At 46.2% G+C, this 24362-nt stretch overlaps 1 protein-coding gene across 4 annotated transcripts in view; it reads right to left on the bottom strand.

Annotated features, from left to right (window-relative positions):
• The window catches only part of HDAC4 (histone deacetylase 4), a 249405-nt gene that overhangs the window by 113291 nt on the left and 111752 nt on the right, over positions 1 to 24362 (bottom strand). Inside the window, exon 1 of one of the 4 annotated variants that reach the window (XM_063933266.1) lies at positions 19407 to 19567. The exons of the other annotated variants lie outside the window; for them this stretch is intronic. Coding sequence (XP_063789336.1) covers positions 19407 to 19419 — 13 coding nt within the window. The 5' untranslated portion in view covers positions 19420 to 19567. Of the gene's footprint in view, positions 1 to 19406; positions 19568 to 24362 lie in introns of those variants that run through there. 4 annotated transcript variants of the gene reach the window in all.

Below are 24362 nucleotides of genomic sequence, written 5' to 3'. Positions count from 1 at the left end.
CCCAAAAATAAAACCCCTTTTATGTGGTACTTGGGTTCATGTCAGAAATGCGTAACACATTTTTCATTGCCAAGATCATGTAACGGATGTTCCTAGTGGATTGTGTATATGTCTCAACCTCGTCGACACTGGAGTCAGACTCCGTGTCGACACCTGTGTCTGCCATCTGAGGTAACGGGCGCTTTTTTGAGCCCCTGATGGCCTTTGAGACGCCTGGGCAGGCGCGGGCTGAGAAGCCGGCTGTCCCACATCTGCTATGTCGTCAAACCTTTTATGTAAGGAGTTGACACTGTAGCGTAATTCCTTCCACATGTCCATCCATTCAGGTGTCGACCCCGCAGGGGGTGACATCACATTTATCGGCACCTGCTCCGCCTCCACATAAGCCTCCTCATCAAACATGTCGACACAGCCGTACTGACACACCGCACACACACAGGGAATGCTCTGACTGAGGACAGGACCCCACAAAGTCCTTTGGGGAGACAGAGAGAGAGTATGCCAGCACACACCAGAGCGCTATATAATGCAGGGATTAACACTATAACTGAGTGATTTTTCCCCCAATAGCTGCTTGTATAAACAATATTGCGCCTAAATTTAGTGCCCCCCCCTCTCTTTTTAACCCTTTGAGCCTGAAAACTACAGGGGAGAGCCTGGGGAGCTGTCTTCCAGCTGCACTGTGAAGAGAAAATGGCGCCAGTGTGCTGAGGGAGATAGCTCCGCCCCTTTTTCGCTGACTTTTCTCCCGCTTTTTTATGGATTCTGGCAGGGGTATTTATCACATATATAGCCTCTGGGGCTATATATTGTGATATATGTTTGCCAGCCAGGGTGTTTTTATTGCTGCTCAGGGCGCCCCCCCCCCCCAAGCGCCCTGCACCCTCAGTGACTGGAGTGTGAAGTGTGCATGAGGAGCAATGGCGCACAGCTACAGTGCTGTGCGCTACCTTGGTGAAGACTGATGTCTTCTGCCGCCGATTTTCCGGACTCTTCTTGCTTCTGGCTCTGTAAGGGGGCCGGCGACGCGGCTCCGGGACCGAACATCAATGGCCGGTTTCATGAGGTCGATCCCTCTGGAGCATATGGTGTCCAGTAGCCTAAGAAGCCCAAGCAACCACCAGTTAGGTAGGTTCGCTTCTTCTCCCCTTAGTCCCTCGCTGCAGTGAGTCTGTTGCCAGCAGATCTCACTGTAAAATAAAAAACCTAAAATATACTTTCTTTCTAGGAGCTCAGGAGAGCCCCTAGTGTGCATCCAGCTCAGCCGGGCACAAGAATCTAACTGAGGTCTGGAGGAGGGTCTTAGTGGGAGGAGCCAGTGCACACCAGGTAGTCCTAAAGCTTTCTTTAGTTGTGCCCAGTCTCCTGCGGAGCCGCTAATCCCCATGGTCCTTACGGAGTCCCCAGCATCCACTTAGGACGTTAGAGAAATAATATTCTTTTGGCCTAGCGGTCATCTATCTGCGGTCTTGAGGATTCCCTGATAGAATTTTGATGGCAGATAAGAACCACTTAGCCCATCTAGTCTGCCCTTAACACATGTACACACACACACACACACACACACACACACACACACACACACACACACACTACGGTTAATTGTTGTCTGGCGTCAATTAATCTACCAGTAATATGTTTGGATTGTGGGAGAAAACCAGAGTACCTGGAGGAAACCTACGCAAGCATGGTGAGAATATACAAACCCCACACAGTTAGCGCCATGGTGGCAATCTAACCCATGACCTCAATGCTTTAAGGCAGTAATGCTAGCCAGTACACCAACCGTACGGCCCAGCCGTGAGATCCCAACAAGCAGGCATACTGTACCTGCACACCAAGCACATATCAGGTGTTTCAGCTCAGAGGGCCACGTCAGACAACTTAGACAGATCCCATAGACTTTACATCAAAATGAACTGTCTTGTGAACTGCAGCAAACGATGCAGTGATACATTGCACTGAGATTATGGCATACACAAGGGTTTGGGAGGTGGGGGGCATTGAACATATTGACCATATACAGTAGGGCAGACCCTTTATGGGGTGCGAGAGAGAAAACTTTTGATGCCGGCAAGTGTGATGCGCCACTCCGGAACCACACATTGCGGCCCCACCACCACCACCATGGTGACATGTGCTGAACGTTGGACAAGGCTGCAACCATAATGGTCATTGGTTGTTGTCATATTAACAGTGTACAAAATATACTGAGTATTCAACAAGTTCAGAGAGCTGTAAAATATTTGAAGAACAAAACATAGTAAAAACAAACAAATACATTTATAATAAGAATTTACTTACCGATAATTCTATTTCTCGTAGTCCGTAGTGGATGCTGGGGACTCCGTCAGGACCATGGGGAATAGCGGCTCCGCAGGAGACAGGGCACAAAAGTAAAAGCTTTAGGATCAGGTGGTGTGCACTGGCTCCTCCCCCTATGACCCTCCTCCAAGCCTCAGTTAGGATACTGTGCCCGGACGAGCGTACACAATAAGGAAGGATTTTGAATCCCGGGTAAGACTCATACCAGCCACACCAATCACACTGTACAACCTGTGATCTGAACCCAGTTAACAGCATGATAACAGCGGAGCCTCTGAAAAGATGGCTCACAACAATAATAACCCGATTTTTGTAACAATAACTATGTACAAGTATTGCAGACAATCCGCACTTGGGATGGGCGCCCAGCATCCACTACGGACTACGAGAAATAGAATTATCGGTAAGTAAATTCTTATTTTCTCTAACGTCCTAAGTGGATGCTGGGGACTCCGTCAGGACCATGGGGATTATACCAAAGCTCCCAAACGGGCGGGAGAGTGCGGATGACTCTGCAGCACCGAGTGAGAGAACTCCAGGTCCTCCTCAGCCAGGGTGTGCCCCTGACCAAGTAGCAGCTCGGCAAAGTTGTAAAGCCGAGACCCCTCGGGCAGCCGCCCAAGATGAGCCCCCCTTCCTTGTGGAATGGGCATTTACATATTTTGGCTGTGGCAGGCCTGCCACAGAATGTGCAAGCTGAATTGTACTACACATCCAACTAGCAATCGTCTGCTTAGAAGCAAGAGCACCCAGTTTGTTGGGTGCATACAGAATAACAGCAAGTCAGTTTTCCTGACTCCAGCCGTCCTGGAAACCTATATTTTCAGGGCCCTGACAACATCTAGCAACTTGGAGTCCTCCAAGTCCCTAGTAGCCGCAGGTACCACAATAAGCTGGTTCAGGTGAAACGCTGACACCACCTTAGGGAGAAACTGGGGACGAGTCCGCAGCTCTGCCCTGTCCAAATGGACAATCAGATATGGGCTTTTGTGAGACAAAGCCGCCAATTCTGACACTCGCCTGGCCGAGGCCAGGGCCAACATCATGGTCACTTTCCATGTGAGATATTTCAAATCCACAGATTTGAGCGGTTTAAACCAATGTGATTTGAGGAATCCCAGAACTACGTTGAGATCCCACAGTGCCACTGGAGGCACAAAAGGGGGTTGCAGTACTCCCTTGACAAACTTCTGGACTTCAGGAACTGAAGCCAATTCTTTCTGGAAGAAAATCGACAGGGCCGAAATTTGAACCTTAATGGACCCCAATTTGAGGCCCATAGACAATCCTGTTTGCAGGAAATGCAGGAATCGACCGAGTTGAAATTTCTTCGTGGGGCCTTCCTGGCCTCACACCACGCAACATATTTTCGCCACATGTGGTGATAATGTTGTGCGGTCACCTCCTTCCTGGCTTTGACCAGGGTAGGAATGACCTCTTCCGGAATGCCTTTTTCCCTTAGGATCCGGCGTTCAACCGCCATGCCGTCAAACGCAGCCGCGGTAAGTCTTGGAACAGACATGGTACTTGCTGAAGCAAGTCCCCTCTTAGCGGCAGAGGCCATGAGTCCTCTGTGAGCATCTCTTGAAGTTCCGGGTACCAAGTCCTTCTTGGCCAATCCGGAGCCACGAGTATAGTTCTTACTCCTCTACGTCTTATAATTCTCAGTACCTTAGGTATGAGAAGCAGAGGAGGGAACACATACACCGACTGGTACACCCACGGTGTTACCAGAACGTCCACAGCTATTGCCTGAGGGTCTCTTGACCTGGCGCAATACCTGTCCAGTTTTTTGTTCAGGCGGGACGCCATCATGTCCACCTTTGGTCTTTCCCAACGGTTCACAATCATGTGGAAGACTTCCCGATGAAGTCCCCACTCTCCCGGGTGGAGGTCGTGCTGAGGAAGTCTGCTTCCCAGTTGTCCACTCCCGGAATGAACACTGCTGACAGTGCTATCACATGATTTTCCGCCCAGCGAAGAATCCTTGCAGTTTCTGCCATTGCCCTCCTGCTTCTTGTGCCGCCCTGTCTGTTTACGTGGGCGACTGCCGTGATGTTGTCCCACTGGATCAATACCGGCTGACCTTGAAGCAGAGGTCTTGCTAAGCTTAGAGCATTGTAAATTGCTCTTAGCTCCAGTATATTTATGTGGAGAGAAGTCTCCAGACTTGATCACACTCCCTGGAAACTTTTTCCTTGTGTGACTGCTCCCCAGCCTTTCAGGCTGGCATCCGTGGTCACCAGGACCCAGTCCTGAATGCCGAATCTGTGGCCCTTTAGTAGATGAGCACTCTGCAGCCACCACAGAAGAGACACCCTTGTCCTTGGAGACAGGGTTATCCGCTGATGCATCTGAAGATGCGATCCGGACCATTTTTCCAGCAGATCCCACTGAAAAGTTCTTGCGTGAAATCTGCCGAATGGAATCGCTTCGTAAGAAGCCACCATTTTTCCCAGGACCCTTGTGCAATGATGCACTGACACTTTTCCTGGTTTTAGGAGGTTCCTGACTAGCTCGGATAACTCCCTGGCTTTCTCCTCCGGGAGAAACACCTTTTTCTGGACTGTGTCCAGAATCATCCCTAGGAACAGCAGACGTGTCGTCGGAGACAGCTGCGATTTTGGAATATTTAGAATCCACCCGTGCTGTCGTAGAACTACTTGAGATAGTGCTACTCCGACCTCCAACTGTTCTCTGGACCTTGCCCTTATCAGGAGATCGTCCAAGTAAGGGATAATTAAGACGCCTTTTCTTTGAAGAAGAATCATCATTTCGGCTATTACCTTGGTAAAGACCCGGGGTGCCGTGGACAATCCAAACGGCAGCGTCTGAAACGGATAGTGACAGTTTTGTACCACGAACCTGAGGTACCCTTGGTGAGAAGGGCAAATTGGGACATGGAGGTAAGCATCCTTGATGTCCAGGGACACCATATAGTCCCCTTCTTCCTGGTTCGCTATCACTGCTCTGAGTGACTCCATCTTGATTTGAACCTTTGTATGTAAGTGTTCAAATATTTCAGATTTAGAATAGGTCTCACCGAGCCGTCTGGCTTCAGTACCACAATATAGTGTGGAATAATACCCCTTTCCTTGTTGTAGGAGGGGTACTTTGATTATCACCTGCTGGGAATACAGCTTGTGAATTGTTTCCAATACTGCCTCCCTGTCGGAGGGAGACGTTGGTAAAGCAGACTTCAGGAACCTGCGAGGGGGAGACGTCTCGAATTTCCAATCTGTACCCCTGGGATACTACTTGTAGGATCCAGGGGTCCACTTGCGAGTGAGCCCACTGCGCGCTGAAACTCTTGAGACGACCCCCCACCGCACCTGAGTCCGCTTGTACGGCCCCAGCGTCATGCTGAGGACTTGGCAAAAGCGGTGGAGGGCTTCTGTTCCTGGGAATGGGCTGCCTGCTGCAGTCTTCTTCCCTTTCCTCTATCCCTGGGCAGATATGACTGGCCTTTTGCCTGCTTGCCCTTATGGGGACGAAAGGACTGAGGCTGAAAAGACGGTGTCTTTTTCTGCTGAGATGTGACTTGGGGTAAAAAAGGTGGATTTTCCAGCTGTTGCCGTGGCCACCAGGTCCGATGGACCGACCCCAAATAACTCCTCCCCTTTATACGGCAATACTTCCATGTGCCGTTTGGAATCTGCATCACCTGACCACTGTCGTGTCCATAAACATCTTCTGGCAGATATGGACATCGCACTTACTCTTGATGCCAGAGTGCAAATATCCCTCTGTGCATCTCGCATATATAGAAATGCATCCTTTAAATGCTCTATAGTCAATAAAATACTGTCCCTGTCAAGGGTATCAATATTTTCAGTCAGGGAATCCGACCAAGCCACCCCAGCGCTGCACATCCAGGCTGAGGCGATCGCTGGTCGCAGTATAACACCAGTATGTGTGTATATACTTTTTAGGATATTTTCCAGCCTCCTATCAGCTGGCTCCTTGAGGGCGGCCGTATCTGGAGACGGTAACGCCACTTGTTTTGATAAGCGTGTGAGCGCCTTATCCACCCTAAGGGGTGTTTCCCAACGCGCCCTAACTTCTGGCGGGAAAGGGTATACCGCCAATAATTTTCTATCGGGGGAAACCCACGCATCATCACACACTTCATTTAATTTATCTGATTCAGGAAAAACTACAGGTAGTTTTTTCACACCCCACATAATACCCTCTTTTGTGGTACTTGTAGTATCAGAAATATGTAACACCTCCTTCATTGCCCTTAACATGTAACGTGTGGCCCAAATGGAAAATACGTTTGTTTCTTCACCGTCGACACTGGAGTCAGTGTCCGTGTCTGTGTCTGTGTCGACCGACTGAGGTAAATGGGCGTTTTAAAGCCCCTGACGGTGTTTGAGACGCCTGGACAGGTACTAATTGGTTTGCCGGCCATCTCATGTCGTCAACCGACCTTGCAGCGTGTTGACATTATCACGTAATTCCCTAAATAAGCCATCCATTCCGGTGTCGACTCCCTAGAGAGTGACATCACCATTACAGGCAATTGCTCCGCCTCCTCACCAACATCGTCCTCATACATGTCGACACACACGTACCGACACACAGCACACACACAGGGAATGCTCTGATAGAGGACAGGACCCCACTAGCCCTTTGGGGAGACAGAGGGAGAGTTTGCCAGCACACACCAAAACGCTATATTATACAGGGACAACCTTATATAAGTGTTTTCCCTTATAGCATCTTAATATATAATAATATCGCCAAATAAGTGCCCCCCCTCTCTGTTTTAACCCTGTTTCTGTAGTGCAGTGCAGGGGAGAGCCTGGGAGCCTTCCTAGCAGCGGAGCTGTGTAGGAAAATGGCGCTGTGTGCTGAGGAGAATAGGCCCCGCCCCCTTTTCGGCGGGCTTCTTCTCCCGTTTTTCTGACAACCTGGCAGGGGTTAAATACATCCATATAGCCCCAGGGGCTATATGTGATGTATTTTTAGCCAGCATAGGTACTTTCATTGCTGCCCAGGGCGCCCCCCCAAGCGCCCTGCACCCTCAGTGACCGTTGGTGTGAAGTGTGCTGAGAGCAATGGCGCACAGCTGCAGTGCTGTGCGCTACCTCATGAAGACTGAGAAGTCTTCAGCCGCCGATTTCTGGACCTCTTCTCTCTTCAGCATCTGCAAGGGGGTCGGCGGCGCGGCTCCGGTGACCCATCCAGGCTGTACCTGTGATCGTCCCTCTGGAGCTAGTGTCCAGTAGCCTAAGAAGCCAATCCATCCTGCACGCAGGTGAGTTCACTTCTTCTCCCCTAAGTCCCTCGTTGCAGTGAGCCTGTTGCCAGCAGGACTCACTGAAAATAAAAAACCTAACAAAACTTTTACTCTAAGCAGCTCTTTAGGAGAGCCACCTAGATTGCACCCTTCTCGGCCGGGCACAAAAACCTAACTGAGGCTTGGAGGAGGGTCATAGGGGGAGGAGCCAGTGCACACCACCTGATCCTAAAGCTTTTACTTTTGTGCCCTGTCTCCTGCGGAGCCGCTATTCCCCATGGTCCTGACGGAGTCCCCAGCATCCACTTAGGACGTCAGAGAAATATATATATATATATATATATATATATATATATATATATATATATATACACACACACACACACACACATATATATATACATAGATAGATAGATAGATAGATAGATAGATAGATAGATAGATAGATAGATAGATTTAAGTCACCTGCACTTCCGGAACCAGCTTCCTATATACAGCGCAACAAATATACAACAAACCCAGTGACCCAAAGAGATGTATCTTAACAGTGCAAGTGTATTTCAGGTGACTATAGCAGATTGTTCCGTCAATACTATGACCCCTGGGATCACCCTAGTCACATGCATTGCTGCAGGACAAGTTCCAGCAGCAACGCTGTAGAAAGTGATGTAATATAGCAACCTGTGGAACACCAGGCACATATAACACGGTTACAAAGCAGGGAACTGTGACGAGCTTGGTCTAAGCTAGTTATAAACCAAAGCCAAATGTAATGGGGCTGGTACAGAAAGGGAAATATCGAAAATCAAAGAATGACACAGAAATCTTTATTTTCAACCCTTGGTGCAGATGAGGAACCATCCCTCCATATCCCAATATCCTAAGGAGGCTACAAAGTCACCAATCCTTCCCTCAATCAGGAGGCAGATAGTATTGGAAGGAACCCCCTTTGCTCATTTCCAAAAGTAATGGTAATTACACCAATTACCAGTACTTTGCTTCAAAATTAATAAATATATGGGTAGAGAGCAAAAGTACACAAGTGTATTGGCAACATATACTAAAACCACAGGAACTCTACAGACCAGGGTGTGAGACAGACATGTACAATATCCTGACAAACATTCTAACAGTACAGACATGTAAAAAGCTGACTAAATACCAGATATAAGCGGGAGATCCAAGGAGCCCAGATACCACGAGGTATGAGAGAGAATGACGACAGAGCTTTCAGGTGTCTCTAACCACATTATATGTGCGGAAGGTGATTTTTACAGGACTCAAAGGAATAACCTCTCTGCGTCATACTTCTCCCCAGACACTGCCAATCAAAGAGCCACAGAGCAAAGCTGAAGGTTCTGCAACTTGGCTGTACAGTAACCTGAAAACTGTGTCTAGCGCAGGGGAATGTATATGCTGGACAAGTTTTACTTTAACCCTCTACTAGGAGCTATCATAGGAGATTGTGACTGCTACAAGTTGGCGGATTACAACAAGCAAGCTCTAGATACTAAATGTGCAACTGATCTTAAATCATTGTTAATTCTGTGATTGCGAGATTGTATAGTAATTTTGATAGGTGAACTTGTGTTACTTTACGAGGGGTGTGCAATCAGTTTCCGGATGTGCAGAGTAGACGCAATCGGACAGTCTGGTTGAGAACGGTAACCTCGGACTAAGGGGGTTAATCCGACCTGTTCGCACGCTGCCTTTTTTTTTAGCAGCGCAGTGATCAGGTCACTACTGCGCAAGCATATATGCACCGCAATGCGCAGGAGTGTCGTACGGGTACAAAGCGGATCGTTGCTGAGCAATGGATTTAACGAAGAATCCATTCGCACGGCCCGATCGCAAGGAGATTGACAGGAAGAAGGCATTTATGGGTGCGTTTAGAAAAACGCAGTCGTGTCCAAGTGTTTGCAGGGCGGGTGTCTGACGTCAATTCCGGGACCAGACAGGCTGAAATGATCGCAAGGGCTGAGTAAGTTCAGACCTACTCAGACACTGCACAAATTGTTTTTGCAGAGCTCGGCTGCACAGGCGTTCGCACACTTGCAAAGCGAAAATACACTCCCCTATAGGTGGCGACTATCTGATCGCAGCGCTGCAAAAAGTAGCTAGTGAGCGATCAACTCAGAATGACCCCCTAAAGTTCTTGTAAAATGTGAAGGCATGAGGCTGTTTATAAGCAACACCACACACCGAAGAAGTCAGCATGTACACTTCCTTCACAAACTCGTGGAGCTCAACAGAGGAGAGCCACTATCTTCTATCTATGGGTTCTATTCAATGCCTGTTGGAATTGCCATCAAGTCAGAAAGACAGCAGTTTCCGACTAATTTCTGTCGGAGAGGATCAGACAGGCATTGAATAGACCACTATGACTAAAATATTGGTCTGTGACAGCAGGAGAGAGTTTTGACAGACTACGAACTGCTTTTGAAGAAGACCAAACCACTGTGTTTCAGTGGTTAGCAGAATTCCGGCACTGCGACCAACCTGTGTCCAAGATCACCGAGGACAACGTAGCTGCCATGTTGAGGTGGATGTCAGGGTGACCGTGGCCCAGTTAAAGAAGGAAACTGGATCTATCGCTTACTACTCCACCAAAAGCTTGGACTGAGCAAGGTTTCTGCATGCTAGGTGCCCCCATCAGCTGACTCGAGGGCAGGAGGAGGCTTGGGTGACTTTATGCTGAAACATGCTGGCAAGGTTTGATGGCGGTCGCTCAAACTCTGTCCGGGAGCTCATCAGTGGCGATGAATCCTGGATGTACAGTTTCGACCCCGAGACCAAACAGTCAGCCAAGTGGACGCCATTTGGAGGTGCATCGCCACAGAAGTTCCGATGTGAACGCAGCGTGGCCAAGCAAATTGTGGCTATTTTTGTGGCCAATACTGGTCATGTAGCTACCATACCACTTGTGCAGCAGCACAGTCTCCGGGGACTGGTACGTCAACCAATGCCTGCCACTCCCAGGCACCGCACAAGAACTTGCGCTTGTGGTGTCCTTCTAGATCATGACAATGCCTCTGCCCACAAGTCTGGGAAAGAGATGCATTTTCTGGCCCACGAGAGCATCTAGGAGCTTGGTCATCCGTCGTACAGTACAGACCTTTTGTGTTCCAACAAATCAAGTGCAAGATGCATGGGATTCATTTTGAGTCACCGGAAACTGCAGTGGAAACAGTCATCCAGCATGTAGAAAACATACATGCTTCGGACTGGTCCAACTGCTTCGTCAAGTGGTTTGAGCGCAACTTTGCTTAGACTACTCTGGCAAATACTTAAAAAAAAAATATATGCCATGTTCACTTTGTTTGTAAATAATACTTTTTGTGCATCCGGAAACTTATTGTACACACCTCGTAGAGAAGAAAAAACTATTGACTACATGGCCATGACCAATGGGTGGAAACTGCTGAAATCACTACTAAAATATATAATTGGCTTAAGTGAAACATACTTAAAAACTAAGGGGGAGATTTATCAAAGTTTGGAGAAAGATCCAAAGTACAAAGCAATCAGCTCCTAACGGTCACTTTTAGAACAGTTAACACATTAAGGTACTTGCGTATCTAGCACCCCAGGTAAATAGTATACAGTGTACATGTTAAACTTCCTATATCCTACCCAAAACAGATTCTCCAATTGTGGTTGGAGACATGCTTTTAAATACTTCTCTGGCATCCACTGAACATGTACAGTTAGAAAAGTAAAAGCTTGAACATATGAATTATGTTATTAATTTAGGTCTATATAAAGCTGCATGCAATAACGTGTGCCAGACATTTGGGGTAAATGTAGTGAACAACCCAAACACTGTTGCAAATAGCAGAAAAGCAATAATGCATCGAAATGGAAATTAATACTTTGTATTTCACCATCACGTGTCTGAGAAGACAGGTAGAAATAATTATATAACACTTATCTTCTTTAATGTTGTCACATATACAGAGAGAACTTGGGCCGATACGGAAGCGTGTAGAGCGATAATGATCTGATCATAATCATACTGCTCATTTTAGGCAAGCACAGGAAGTCAGTGGTTCAGTGTAGATCACCTGTGCTGAAGCATAGATATCCTTTAAACCTGGACTGTTAAGAGTGCCTTGAGGGCCAAGCTTGGGAACCACTGCAGTAAGTTAACAACCACCATAAGACGATTTAGGTAGCCATCTTCTTCACTAACAGGTCCCCATGCGGTGCGGACGTGATCTAACCAACTGGCCATGTGACAATTATGGAATATTTAATATAAATATATGTACGCATCATTTCACAAGCAGTGCAAGAGTATTGGTAAGCATGGGGGAGGGGGAGTGGCACTGCAGGTCAGCGGAGGACTAAGCAATACCCAGATGCCAGGTACTATGAGAAGTACTTGTCTATATTACAGAGCGCTGGGCAAGGGTTGCAGAGGAGCTTTCCTCCATGATGCAGCACCTACATCGACCAAGTTACCCGTCACAGCATCATGAATATCCCAGTGATCAGGGACCGAGCACAGAGAATATCCTCAGTGAGGATGTGAGGGAACAGGGAGACGGGTGGTCACATCTCAGCACTTTTTTCCTTCATGAAATAAAACACATTGAGTTTTTTCCCTTATTAAAGTGGAGAAGCATTGTGAATAAGTTATTATGCCAGTTATATGGGGGTGGGTGAGGAGTGAGTTTTGTAGTGATGTAATGCAGAGAGAGAGAGAAAGGCACACAGAAAAATAGAGAGGGAGAGAGAGGCAGGCACAGAGAGAGGGAGAGAGAGACAGGCACACAGAGAGAGAGAGAGAGACAGGCACACAGAGAGAGAGAGAGAGAGAGAGACAGGCACAGAGAGAGAGACAGGCACAGAGAGAGAGACAGGCACAGAGAGAGAGACAGGCACAGAGAGAGAGAGAGAGAGAGAGAGAGAGAGAGAGAGAGAGAGAGAGAGAGAGAGAGAGACAGGCACACACAGAGAGAGAGAGAGAGAGACAGGCACACAGAGAGAGAGAGAGAGAGAGAGGCACACAGAGCGAGAGAGACAGGCAGAGAGAGCGAGAGAGACAGGCACAGAGAGCGAGAGAGACAGGCACAGAGAGCGAGAGAGACAGAGACAGGCACAGAGAGAGCGAGAGAGAGAGAGAGGCACACAGAAAGAGAGAGACAGGCACACAGAGAGAGAGACAGGCACACAGAGAGAGAGGCACAGAGAGAGAGACAGACACAGAGAGAGAGAGAGAGAGAGAGAGGCACAGAGAGAGAGAGAAAGAGAGGCACAGAGAGAGAGAGAAAGAGAGACAGACAGGCACACAGAGAGACAGACAGAGAAAGGCACACAGAGAGAGAGACAGACACAGAGTCAGAGAGAGAGACACACAGAGACAGAGACAGGCACAGAGAGAGCGAGAGAGACAGAGACAGGCACAGAGAGAGCGAGAGAGACAGAGACAGGCACAGAGAGAGCGAGAGAAAGAGAGGCACACAGAGAGACCGGCACAGAGAGAGAGAGAGAGAGACCGGCACAGAGAGAGAGAGAGAGAGAGACAGGCACAGAGAGAGAGAGAGAGACAGGCACAGAGAGAGACAGGCACACAGAGAGACAGACAGAGACAGGCACAGAGAGAGAGACAGACAGACAGAGTCAGAGAGAGAGACACGCACACAGAGAGAGAGAGACACGCACAGAGAGAGAGAGAGAGAGAGAGAGACACGCACAGAGAGAGAGATAGAGAGAGAGAGAGAGAGAGACAGGCAGGCAGGCAGAGAGAGAGAGAGACACACACACACACACACAGAGAGAGAGAGACACACACACACAGAGAGAGAGAGACAGACAGGCAGAGAGAGACAGACAGGCAGAGAGAGAGAGACAGACAGGCAGAGAGAGAGAGAGAGAGAGCGCAAGATAGAGACACACACACAGAGACAGGGAAAGAAAGAAAGAAAGAAAGAAAGAAAGAAAGAAAGAAAGAAAGAAAGAAAGAAAGAAAGAAAGAAAGAAAGAAAGAAAGAAAGAAAGAAAGAAAGAAAGAAAGAAAGAAAAAAGTTCCATGCCAATGATCCGCATCTCCCACCAGACCTGGTGCTGGCTGAGCCAGGCAGACAAGAAGACAGGAAGGTTATGCTTTGCTGTGAAAACCGCACACATTTCCTCTCCACTATTTATCTGAGACCACCAGAAAATTCCACAAGTGATGTGTTTGAAATGTGCACATTGAGCCACTTAATGGGGGGCCCAGCATTCCAAGCTAGGCACCGTCTCGCTCACATGTGGGCATGGGTGACGTGAGCAAAGATAGCCTCAGAATTCATGGTTTTCATTGAAACACATAGCCACAGAGAAAATGCTGCGTGACCTACTATGTAAAGTATAATTTCATTATTATTAGTTGTATAGCACAAGTTTTTAAATAACACAGCTTCCATGTCCAACCTAATTCTGGTACCCAGCTTCTAGGAGTAGAAAAACACAGGTTTACAGACTGTGGTCTCGGCAAGCCTATTACCAGCACTGGTCAGTGTACATCACTATTCTGAAATGCTAAAAGTGTATTTAAAGATGCAAAACATGTTAGCAGTTTGGCATCAGCTCCAGAAATGAGTCGCCTCTCACTCTGATTGCTTCCTTTATTCTCCACTCACACAGACCCTCCCAGAGTGCCTACTTGGGGGCAAATTGCCCATCTTGCATTACACTGGTTACTGACTGACGCTTTAATACGGTATGTTAAATGTAAGAGCGCTCAACATGCGCAGATATCCCTCGTAGCTTCTGTTGCTTCTGGGGAGGTCAATGGAGAACATGCCATTGACCTTAACACGTTTGACTTGTGTTAAAAAACAAGAAGTTAGAGTTTGAATAGTAACCCTAATCTGCAATGCCACAGGGCTGGAGACCACAGGCCGTGACGTATAGGGTGCCACTGGAAACATGCTCCGATGTCGCCCTGTTTACCTGTGCTATATAACGTTAACAACAGAGAAAAAGTGTACATTTTTTGCTGCTAGTGGGTACGAGTCCTTAAACTTGCAGGGGTTGGCAATAAGCGGACCTCTAGCTGCTGTTGAACTAAACATACCAGCAAGCCCTGCCACAGTTTTAGCATGCCCTGATGGCAAATCTGAGGTAGGGGCATGTTGATATGTGTAGTCCCAAAGCAGTCGAAGTGCCGCTTTTTGCCCACCCCTGCGGGCTTGGATGGTACTTCACAGGGTTTAAGTATTAATTCTTGTCTAACTATCATCATGAATCAAGTAATAAAACAAAGACGTAGATCTTTCAAACAAGTAAAAGATCAAAAACAATGGAAATACATCCGCCTTCCCAGAACAGACGTAATCGTTAAGCTGGATCACTCTCTATGTGGAGTACATATCATAATCCGTTCACCCATTAGCACAAGAAGGAGTCTAACATTTTTAACAACACATTTGACTGTGGTGTGCTCCTCACTACTGCTGCTTACACACATGTACAGTATAGTGGTCAACTGATAACCAGGCAAGAGTTTTCCAATACTCACAAGTGGTTACAGCGAGATTCAGTTCTTTTTTCCCCCTCCTGCACCCGTTCACGCCTGCCAACAGCTATTCAATTGATTCTGCGGCGCACGCGCGATAACATAATTTCAGCTGGCTACCTCCGGCGGTGGCGAGCAGAGATGCGTGAAAAGTGACCCATTTAGGCACCCAAACAAGACTTTTCACGTCGCGCCACATTAGTTTAGTCTGGATTAGTCGCTTGACCAGATATGCGTGATAAAGTAGATCAATTGAAATCTCCCCTTGATCTCCCGTCACTTTAGATGGGAGATTGGACGAGATATAACAACTGAATCTTGCCCATAGGGGGTGATTTAATCGGTCTCTCCCCCGGCTGCCACTACATGACACCCAATTGTTGCTCTGTTAAGGTGCGTGTACACACGGAGAGATCCGTGCTTAATTTCTAAGCAATCTGACCACATTGGTTAGAAATTTAGAACGGATCACTCCGTGTGTATGCCCAACAGCGATAGCGTTGCGCGGCCCCACGTGTCGCTAGATTGGCCTGGGTGAAATTACTGTTCCGCACACATCTCTCCCCCGCTCAGCACACAGCGCAATGTGTGCTGAGCAAGGGGGGCTCTCTCATTTCACCCAGCGGTGAAAGCAGTGAAAAGTGTGGAGAAGTGAGCAAGTGGAGAAGTTGCCCAAGCTGCTATGTATAATTTTATAGAATGCACTTTATAAATGTTACCTCAACACTGATTAGCTGCCATGGGCAACTTCTCTTCCGATTCACTTCACCACTCTTTTCACTGGTTCATGAACAGACCCCTAAGTCATGTAATCAACACTTAAGAATTTATCATCACCTCAGTGACATGGATTACAACAGGGCAGTACGGATGGTGTAATGGTTAGCATTACTGCCTCACAGCACTGAGGTCATGGGTTTGATTCCCACCATGGCAACAACTGTGTGGAGTTTGTATATTCTCCCCGTACTTGCGTGGGTTTCCTCTGGTTTCCTCCCACAATCCAAAAATATACTGGTAGGTTAATTGGCTCCCAGCAAAATTAAACCTAGCGTGAATGTCTGTGTGTACATGTGATAGGGAATATAGATTGTAAGCTCCACTGGGGCAGGGACTGATGTGAATGGGCAAAAATTCTCTGTACAGCGCTGCGGAATATGTGTGCGCTATATAAATAACTGGTGATAAATAAATAAATAAAATTACAACGGTGAGGCAGTGAAACTCAATCGACAAACCTTGCAATAACAGTCATCCAGTGTCCAGTAGATCACTGTAGTAAGAGGTGTAACATCCGGTGGGTAACCAGTGCTTACACCTGTGCCAGGGAGGAGGGGTAACAGTGGAGGACACTGGGAAGTAGGGAGAGCAAAGCACAGACAGAGGACAGAAAAGGAAAGGGGTACAGGGTCAGTGGAACCAACAAGTTCCGTCCCTGTTAATATCTTTATCTAGAAAATAAACCAACAGTAATAGCAAGCTTGTTATTTCAGGTGTGGCACTTAGGTGCAAGTGTCAATGATTTCTTCTGCCCATTACTTTTATAGAGAAAAAAAATCACTAGACAAATATATTCATAAAGGAAAAGAGATCTGCTTATAGTTAACAATGGGGCAGATTTATTAAGCCTGGTGAAGTGATAAAGTGGAAGGTGATAACGCACCAGCCAGTCAGCTCTTAACTGTCATTTTTCAAACCCAGCCTGTAACATGGAAGTTAGAAGCTGATTGGCTGGTGCGTTATCACCTTCCACTTTATCACTTCACCGAGCTTAATAAATGTGCCCTAATGTGTTTTATATATCACATATAAAAAGATTGTACAATATATGGTAAGCTCATTCTTTAGTCATATCACTTGTATCTAAAATTAAATATTAGTGTCTTACTAAATGTACAAATTAAGGTAAACAGCATTAACTATTGCCCGATACTGGCTAGCAATAGTCTCCCGGCTAATTAGCCCAACAGTAGCTCCTGGACCACACAATGCAGTGAATCCTGTGTGACAGACAGACTGATCATTCCAGTCCTATTACATGCTTGTCCTATAAGCTCGGGAGTCCTAATCAGACTCCCAACAAAATGGTGTCACATCTGTGCAGTGCCGGGCTGAGGAACTTCAGGTTCTGCTTCAGTGATTTACACACAAACCACAGACATGCTGTTGTTTGACCTGAGGAAACACTGTGGTTTCTCCCTTGTAGACACTGTGGTTGTGAAAAAGCCCAAGTGTAACGCAAATCTCTAGAGACCACAGCTAGCTGCTGGTCCATGCTTATTCCGGGTACCATAATATATCTGTGCAAACACTGCTCTGGAACTTCCGCACTCTCATTATGAAGATGGGCCAGAAATGTGCAAGTGACATGTATAACAAGAACAGTTTGGGTTTATTGTTTTTAGAATTACTAAGTGCGAAAAGTGTGTGTGTGTGTGTGTGTGTGTGTGTGTGTGTGTGTGTGTGTGTGTGTGTGTGTGTGTGTGTGTGTTTATTTATGCATAGACACAAAAAAAAAATCTTAGGCGGCACTCAGGAAGTAAATATACTTAATACACATTATATATAAATACATTTTGGGTATGTATGTCGGCGGTCAGCATACCGACACCGGGATCCAGGACGCTAGAATGCCGGCAGGAGGGCGAGCAAAACGAAGCCCCTTGCGGGCTCCGTGCGCTCGCCACAGGTTCTATTCCCACTCTATGGGTGTCGTGGACACCCACAAGTGGAAATAGCCCGTTAGCCGGGATTACGGCTGGCGGCATTGTCCACAGTCAGGATTCCAGCGTCGTGTTTTTACATGTGCAGAAGACATAATGGTGATTGAACACTAGCTAAATGGGAATGTTATTGTACAATGAAGTCCAGAACGCTTGTATCCATAGATTCCAAAATCCCCATCTCCAAAGCTTTAGCACTAATCACTGTGCTTCCATTACGGTGCGATTAAATATTTATTCAGGGATTGTTACGTATAAATGATTAGAATTCTATTACAGGCATGATAATTATTGCATGATGAAGCAGAGCACACGCTGGTTAGCCTACATTAAGTATTGAGTTTAGCGTGACACATGGCCTCGCTGCAGGTTCCTTATACGCTCACAGTCCCGCCATTGTAGTGGCTCCTCATTCACAGATGTGGAGAGAAATACTATTAAAATGCATTAACGTTCAGCCACTGTCAGGAGACTAACGTCCAGCATATAAATGCAGGGCACAGCGTGGAAATGGAGGAGGTGGAAGCATAACAATTAATCACCGCACAAAAGAGAAGCAGCTTTAGCTGCAACCAACACATCAAACCTACTTAAACATTTATGCCTCCCCATTAGCAGGAGAGTAGGGAGCGCGCAGCAAGGGGAGGCTGCACAGCTAATATTTCTGTTGATAGGAAAACGATAGGACCTTCCATCCCCACCCTAAGCTTCCAGGAACTGCTCTTAAGCCAGCACGCTCCATAATAAACACAGTTTACATCAGTGCTCCACTTTTAGTGCCATCACTACAGAAGAGACGTAAAAACACCCAATAACAAAAGAAAGAATTATTACAAATATTTCTGAATGGCTGTTTAAAGCAGCACCAATGACAGACACTTTGTTGCTGTTTTTGTTAATCTGACAGACTGTCAAACAGATCACTTGAAAATAGAGACCAGTTCCTTGGAGAATGAAAGAGCCACTCATGACACAGAGTGATTTCATCATCTGTCAAAAGATTACTGTCAATGTCTAACCGGGGAGCGCGGTGCGGTCCGGTAATCTCTTAGCAACATAGTGGGTGAAATGTTTTTGTTTGTTTGGCTTTCCGTGCAAAGCAGCGGGGATCCTGTGCCAGTTTAGTAGAATATATTGTGATTGGTGTGTGTGTGTGTGTTTCAGATGTAGGGTGTCTATGTGCGCGTCCAGAATTTGCATGCAACATTTTGTCCACGCAATATACAAGATACATCTCTGGCATTCTGGACAAGAAAACTGTGTAGCCAAATCAAAATGCAGACATCCATAAAAGAACAAACTCTCCCAAGAGGTAGCTCTAACATGCATCCTTGACTGCACACCCCATAGACATTATACAGTTAGAGGAAATACAAAAGGCAATAGAACTATGCTGCAGAAGGCTGCATATAAAGCTAATTAAACTCTATGTTCGCTAGATGCAATTGCAGGTGTGTTTAGCTTCCTTTTAATAGAGACGCATGCAAGACATAAGCATGCACACAGAACAAGTTGTCTATATCTTTGCTATTGGACGATCAATGCTTAGACAAGAGATCTCACAGTGCATAGGGGTAAAACAGGCGAAGGAGGTAAAGATCAGACTTACATAGAGTTGGCATATGCTACAGAGGTTTCCTTATATCCAGGCACCCAGAAAAGATTGCAGACAAGAGCAGAGAAACCAGTAGTCAGAAGATGTAATGTGTGCGAGTGGAGTAAATCCGTGCAAGCGGAGGGCTGCCTCTCGCCTCTTGCTGTGCTGTGGAGCAGAACTGTGTGTATGTGTGTGTTGCACAAGGCAAAGCTGCTTCATTTGCTGGCAGAGTGAGGGGGCTGGACACACAGTGCACACAGGACACTAAAGGCAACTCAGCCAGCGTCAACAGCTGGGAGACCAAACAAAGCGCAGGAGCATCTCACAACAAGCTTTCCAGAGGGGAACAGCTAGGAAGGGGTTAATGCTACAATTATTCAGCCTGGAAAGGTAGAAGACCACAGGACCATAGTAGAAGCTTGAAGTGCAGGAGTCAAATTGGGATCTGTCAAAGTGAGCCATATTTAATTCCATTTATATACACATTAACCATTAATTCTATAATGCGCACAATATTACGCCGTGCTTTACAGAGAATACGTCAGCCATTCACATCAGTCCCTGTCCCAGTGGAGCTTGTAGTCTAATCCCCTATATTTTTAAGTCAGAATCCAATTATCCTACCAGAATGTTTTTGTATTCTGGGAGGAAACTGAAGCCCCCTGTAGGAAACCCACGCAAACACGGAACGCATACAAACTCCACACATACAGGGCCTTGTTTGGGAATCGAACCCATACAACAGTTCAAAGGATTACAAGTGCATCACTGTACGCTGCCCTGTGAGGCAGTGCTGTTGACCACTACGCCAGCCGTTCTGCCTATATTACCTGCTGTGAAAACACAAAGAGTCACAAGTTTGGCACAGGCAACAAGTTCAAGAGGTTACTGGTGCCTCACTGTATGTGCTGCACTCCAGGAAATGCCATGTGACATACGGATAGACCCCAGGCATGAACAGGTTAAGTTGCTGGCAGGAGCGAATGAGCAGATACTCTGCAAACAGTCCCACTACAGAGCAGATGTGGATATGTCCGGGAAGCTTTCCTAGTAGACCCTACAGTGCTGAAGATTAACAGCTGCTAGCTGCGTTTCCCTCCAATTCAGCAGCAGCTGCTCTCATGACAGCCCCATTTTTAGAACTGAGGAGGTGGATGCTGGTAACAACTGCTATCTAATCCCGCTCTGCGCCGATCAGTTACCTGCGAAACAGTCCATTCATTGTCCGTAAGCCTTGCTCTATAAATAACATGAAAAACATACAAAACACAACACAAGGATAAAGCTTCTTGCAGCGGCTATGATACACGCCTATGCTGACGGTGTCACACATTCAGAGCGGCCTGCATAATCCCTTATGCAATGCATGCCTTTTACAGGGCTGTGTGTGTAAACACCAAGCTGGCTGCATTGTATGGATGGGGGGGGAGCTCAGAGGCTGCTGGAGACTTTGCAGTGAAATTGAATACTGTGCTGGAGATAGCCTGGGCCGGACCACACCCTTACACACCGATCAATACTGCACAGGAACATGAATTGTTATAGAGCTGTGTAGTGAGCCTGTCCCTACTGTGTAATCTAAGCCATATCCTGTAATAACCACAGGGATAAATGTGTGCGGGGGTACAGGTCACATTACCTTGCATATTGGAGGGCTTCCTGAAATCATTGATCCCAAAAAGCTTATCACCATCAGAAGTTAACTGGGAGCAGCCAAAGCCCCTCGCAGTGACCGTATCTAAACCAACATGTCAAGAAAAATAAAGCACATTATTGGTTTTCTATCTTTCCCATGTAGAGTGGTTGCTCATCAGTTAAATAATCTATATTTGTTCACTTGTGGGTACCTAGTAACAAGAATAATAGAGAAAGCTGCGGCTGATGTATAATCCTGCTCAACGCTTTTCCATTCAATTAAAAACCTGTACGCGAAGGCTACACTGGGGCGCCGTGAACATACAGAACATTGAACACCCATTGTTCACATTTTCATACATAAAATCTAAACAGCATGACATCATCTAACAAGCAGGACCAGTCAATGGTGTGCTACAGTAGTGTACAGTGTACATTTGACTTTAAATCTCTTGGGCATTTGTGCGCAGAATCTATTGTACTGAGCAGGCTGTCAGAGAGATCACTGATCCCAATGTTATATTCTTCCTTTACGGTGTGGGGTGGGGGGGAAAGACTTAATACCGACATTACGGTGTGGGGTGGGGGGGAAAGACTTAATACCGACTTAATACCATTTATGATGTCAAAAGGAGAAGAAATACTTTCTTTGAGCTTAAGGAGTTTCCAATAATTTTTCAGAGGCCAACATGTTTCATGCCTGAGGATGAAATATGAATGATAGATTGCCATTATCCTCGTCTATTTTTATGGATCCAACCTAATAATGTATTGCTGCATACAGGGTTGAATCGGGGATGACAGCAAATTAAATAAAAGGAGCAATTTGCTCCTGGAACAACCCATGTTGCAATGCAAATGCATTTTTTCATTATGTATATATTTCTTTTTACACGCAGGGAAAATACAGAGTTTTGTATTTACAAAGACATTTTGAACGAAGCTAGGACACGGCCCTCCCAGCTTTAAGGGCCGGATTCAATTAGAAGCGGTACTTCACCACACTGGGTAAAGGGTGGTAGTCTCAGGCTTTTATGAACGGGGCTATTCAATTCAGTCCGTTTTGCTCACACAGTAAATCACTCGCTAACACGCGTTAACCCATAGAATCCAGAGTTCCAGGAGCTATGGCTTGACAGGTTCATGAAACCCGCGATCAGGGCATTTAATGCAGATTTCTGTTCGAGCCACCCTCAGAATTTGAAGAAGAAAAAAATCAGTATGAAGTACAGTCTACAGGCTGATGGCAGGTTCTAACTGAATAGTCCTGGCAGTGTAACAAGCATTTAACCGCAGCTAATTGAATCCATTTTTAAATTTTCCCAACCTGCAGCGCAACATTGTTTCGCAAAAGGTGATAATTACTGCTTTTCCTGCTTCTGATCATGTTTATTTTCTAACTTAAAAATGGCAATGATTTTCCTAGCCGTGCCTTGCCAGAAAAATAATTGCCATGTTAATTTCAGGCATTAACACAATCAGAATCACCGGGTTTTACAACCCGACGCTTAGTGAACCCTTAAATTCCCTGCCGCACAAACACTAGGGCTACCTTCTTCAAAAATCAATTACATTCTATTTTTGTAATCTAGGTGAAAACCCGAACACTGGGAGACAATATGAACTCCACACAGATGCGGTCCTGGTCAGAGTAGAAAACTTGACCCCAGCTCTGAGAGGCAACATGATGTGTACCTAATAGGTATCGAGGTGCAAGTAGTTTTCAGTGTGCAGGATTTAGGACCTAATTCAGACCTGATCGCAGCAGCAAAATTATTCTCTAATGGGCAAAACCATGTGCACTGCAGGTGGGGCAAATGTAACACGTGCAGAGGGAATTAGATTTGGGTGGGTTATTTTGTTTCTGTGCAGGGTAAATACTGGCTGCTTTATTTTTACACTGCAATTTAGATTTCAGTTTAATCACACCCCACCCAAATCTAACTCTCTCTACACGTGATATACCTGCCCCCCTGCAGTGCACATGGTTTTGCCCATTAGAGAACAATTTTGCTGCTGTGATCAGGTCTGAATTAGGCCCTTAGTCTGTTTAAGTAAGAAAGTTTGTTTCCAAAGGATCAATGATCCCAGTGGCTGCACTTTTTTCACAGTGAAAAATGCATACAATGGGACTGATGCGGACTCAGGGGCACTGCCTCTGTGTGTACCTGGTTTGCAGTTAATCACAATTATCACCTGCCCTGAACTAGGAGCAAAAGACACGTCTCCAAGCAAGCAAATTTTAGTTTAATGTCCAACTCTGCATAGCCCAGCACTGTGCTGAGAAACAGTCATTAACCTTTGCCTATGAGAGAGCATTCATTACAACCCGCCGCTTTGATCCTAGGTATAGATGTGAAATGCATATGACTTTGCATAGCTGTAGCTACGTGTTGGCCCATTTCCTGAACATGCACAATACAAATTCATGCAAGATGCACTTCGCAAAAGGGCGCACATTCCACTCTCTATCAGCCCCAAACTGAACAGGTCATAGGAGCTCATTTATATCTACGTTACTGCATTGTTCCATTCAGACTACTGAACGTTGTTCAAGTTCATGCATAGAAACAAACTGGGAAAGAAAAGGTTTTGGGTGCACTGAGGACTTTAATTCATATTCAAACCAGATGATCCATGGACACCCCATTGATAGATTGATTAGTGTAGAGGATTCCATACCCTATAGGAGGGCTTCATTAAAAACCTTCAGGGTAAAACAGAAGTTGCAGAACAGCATTAATCCAGTATATTTTGTTATCGGCAGCAACTGTGGCTAGATGTAAAGCGATTGGCTGTAAAACTTAATGGCAGTGACCAGTACCAGTGTTACTTCCAACCGGGCTGAGACTCCGGATATGGATAACAGAAAAACTCTGCAACTCCGCATGACGACAGATTATTTCATATTGAGATGTACTTTAAAACTGGAATGGATGTGATGAGGAAGGGGCTGCCGTGTACAGTATTTTCTTTTTCTGTCAGGCAAAGGACTAGATATACATTATACCGTACTTTGGTATAGAACACAAAGGGGCATATGAACCAAGCCTTGAAGACAGAGATAAAGTACCAGCCAATCAGCTCCTAACGGTCATGTTACATACAAGGCTGTGTTTGGTTACAGCTGACTGGTTGGTGCTTTCTTTCTCTCCAAGGCTTAATACATAGGCTCCAAATCTATCAGTTTTCACCAGCTGTACATACCAAATACTCCTTTTGTGTGGTAAGATACACAATACACTAGGTACTGTGTATCCATTTCTAACTTATCACACAGCATTTACTTTCCCCCATTCTGCTTTCCACCCTTCCACCAAGTAAGGTGCCCAA

Source organism: Pseudophryne corroboree, chromosome 7 (genome assembly GCF_028390025.1).
Source record: "Pseudophryne corroboree isolate aPseCor3 chromosome 7, aPseCor3.hap2, whole genome shotgun sequence".
NCBI classification, from domain to species: domain Eukaryota; kingdom Metazoa; phylum Chordata; class Amphibia; order Anura; family Myobatrachidae; genus Pseudophryne; species Pseudophryne corroboree.
Note: the sequence above shows the minus strand (reverse complement) of the source record. Positions and strands in the feature narration are given on the sequence as shown.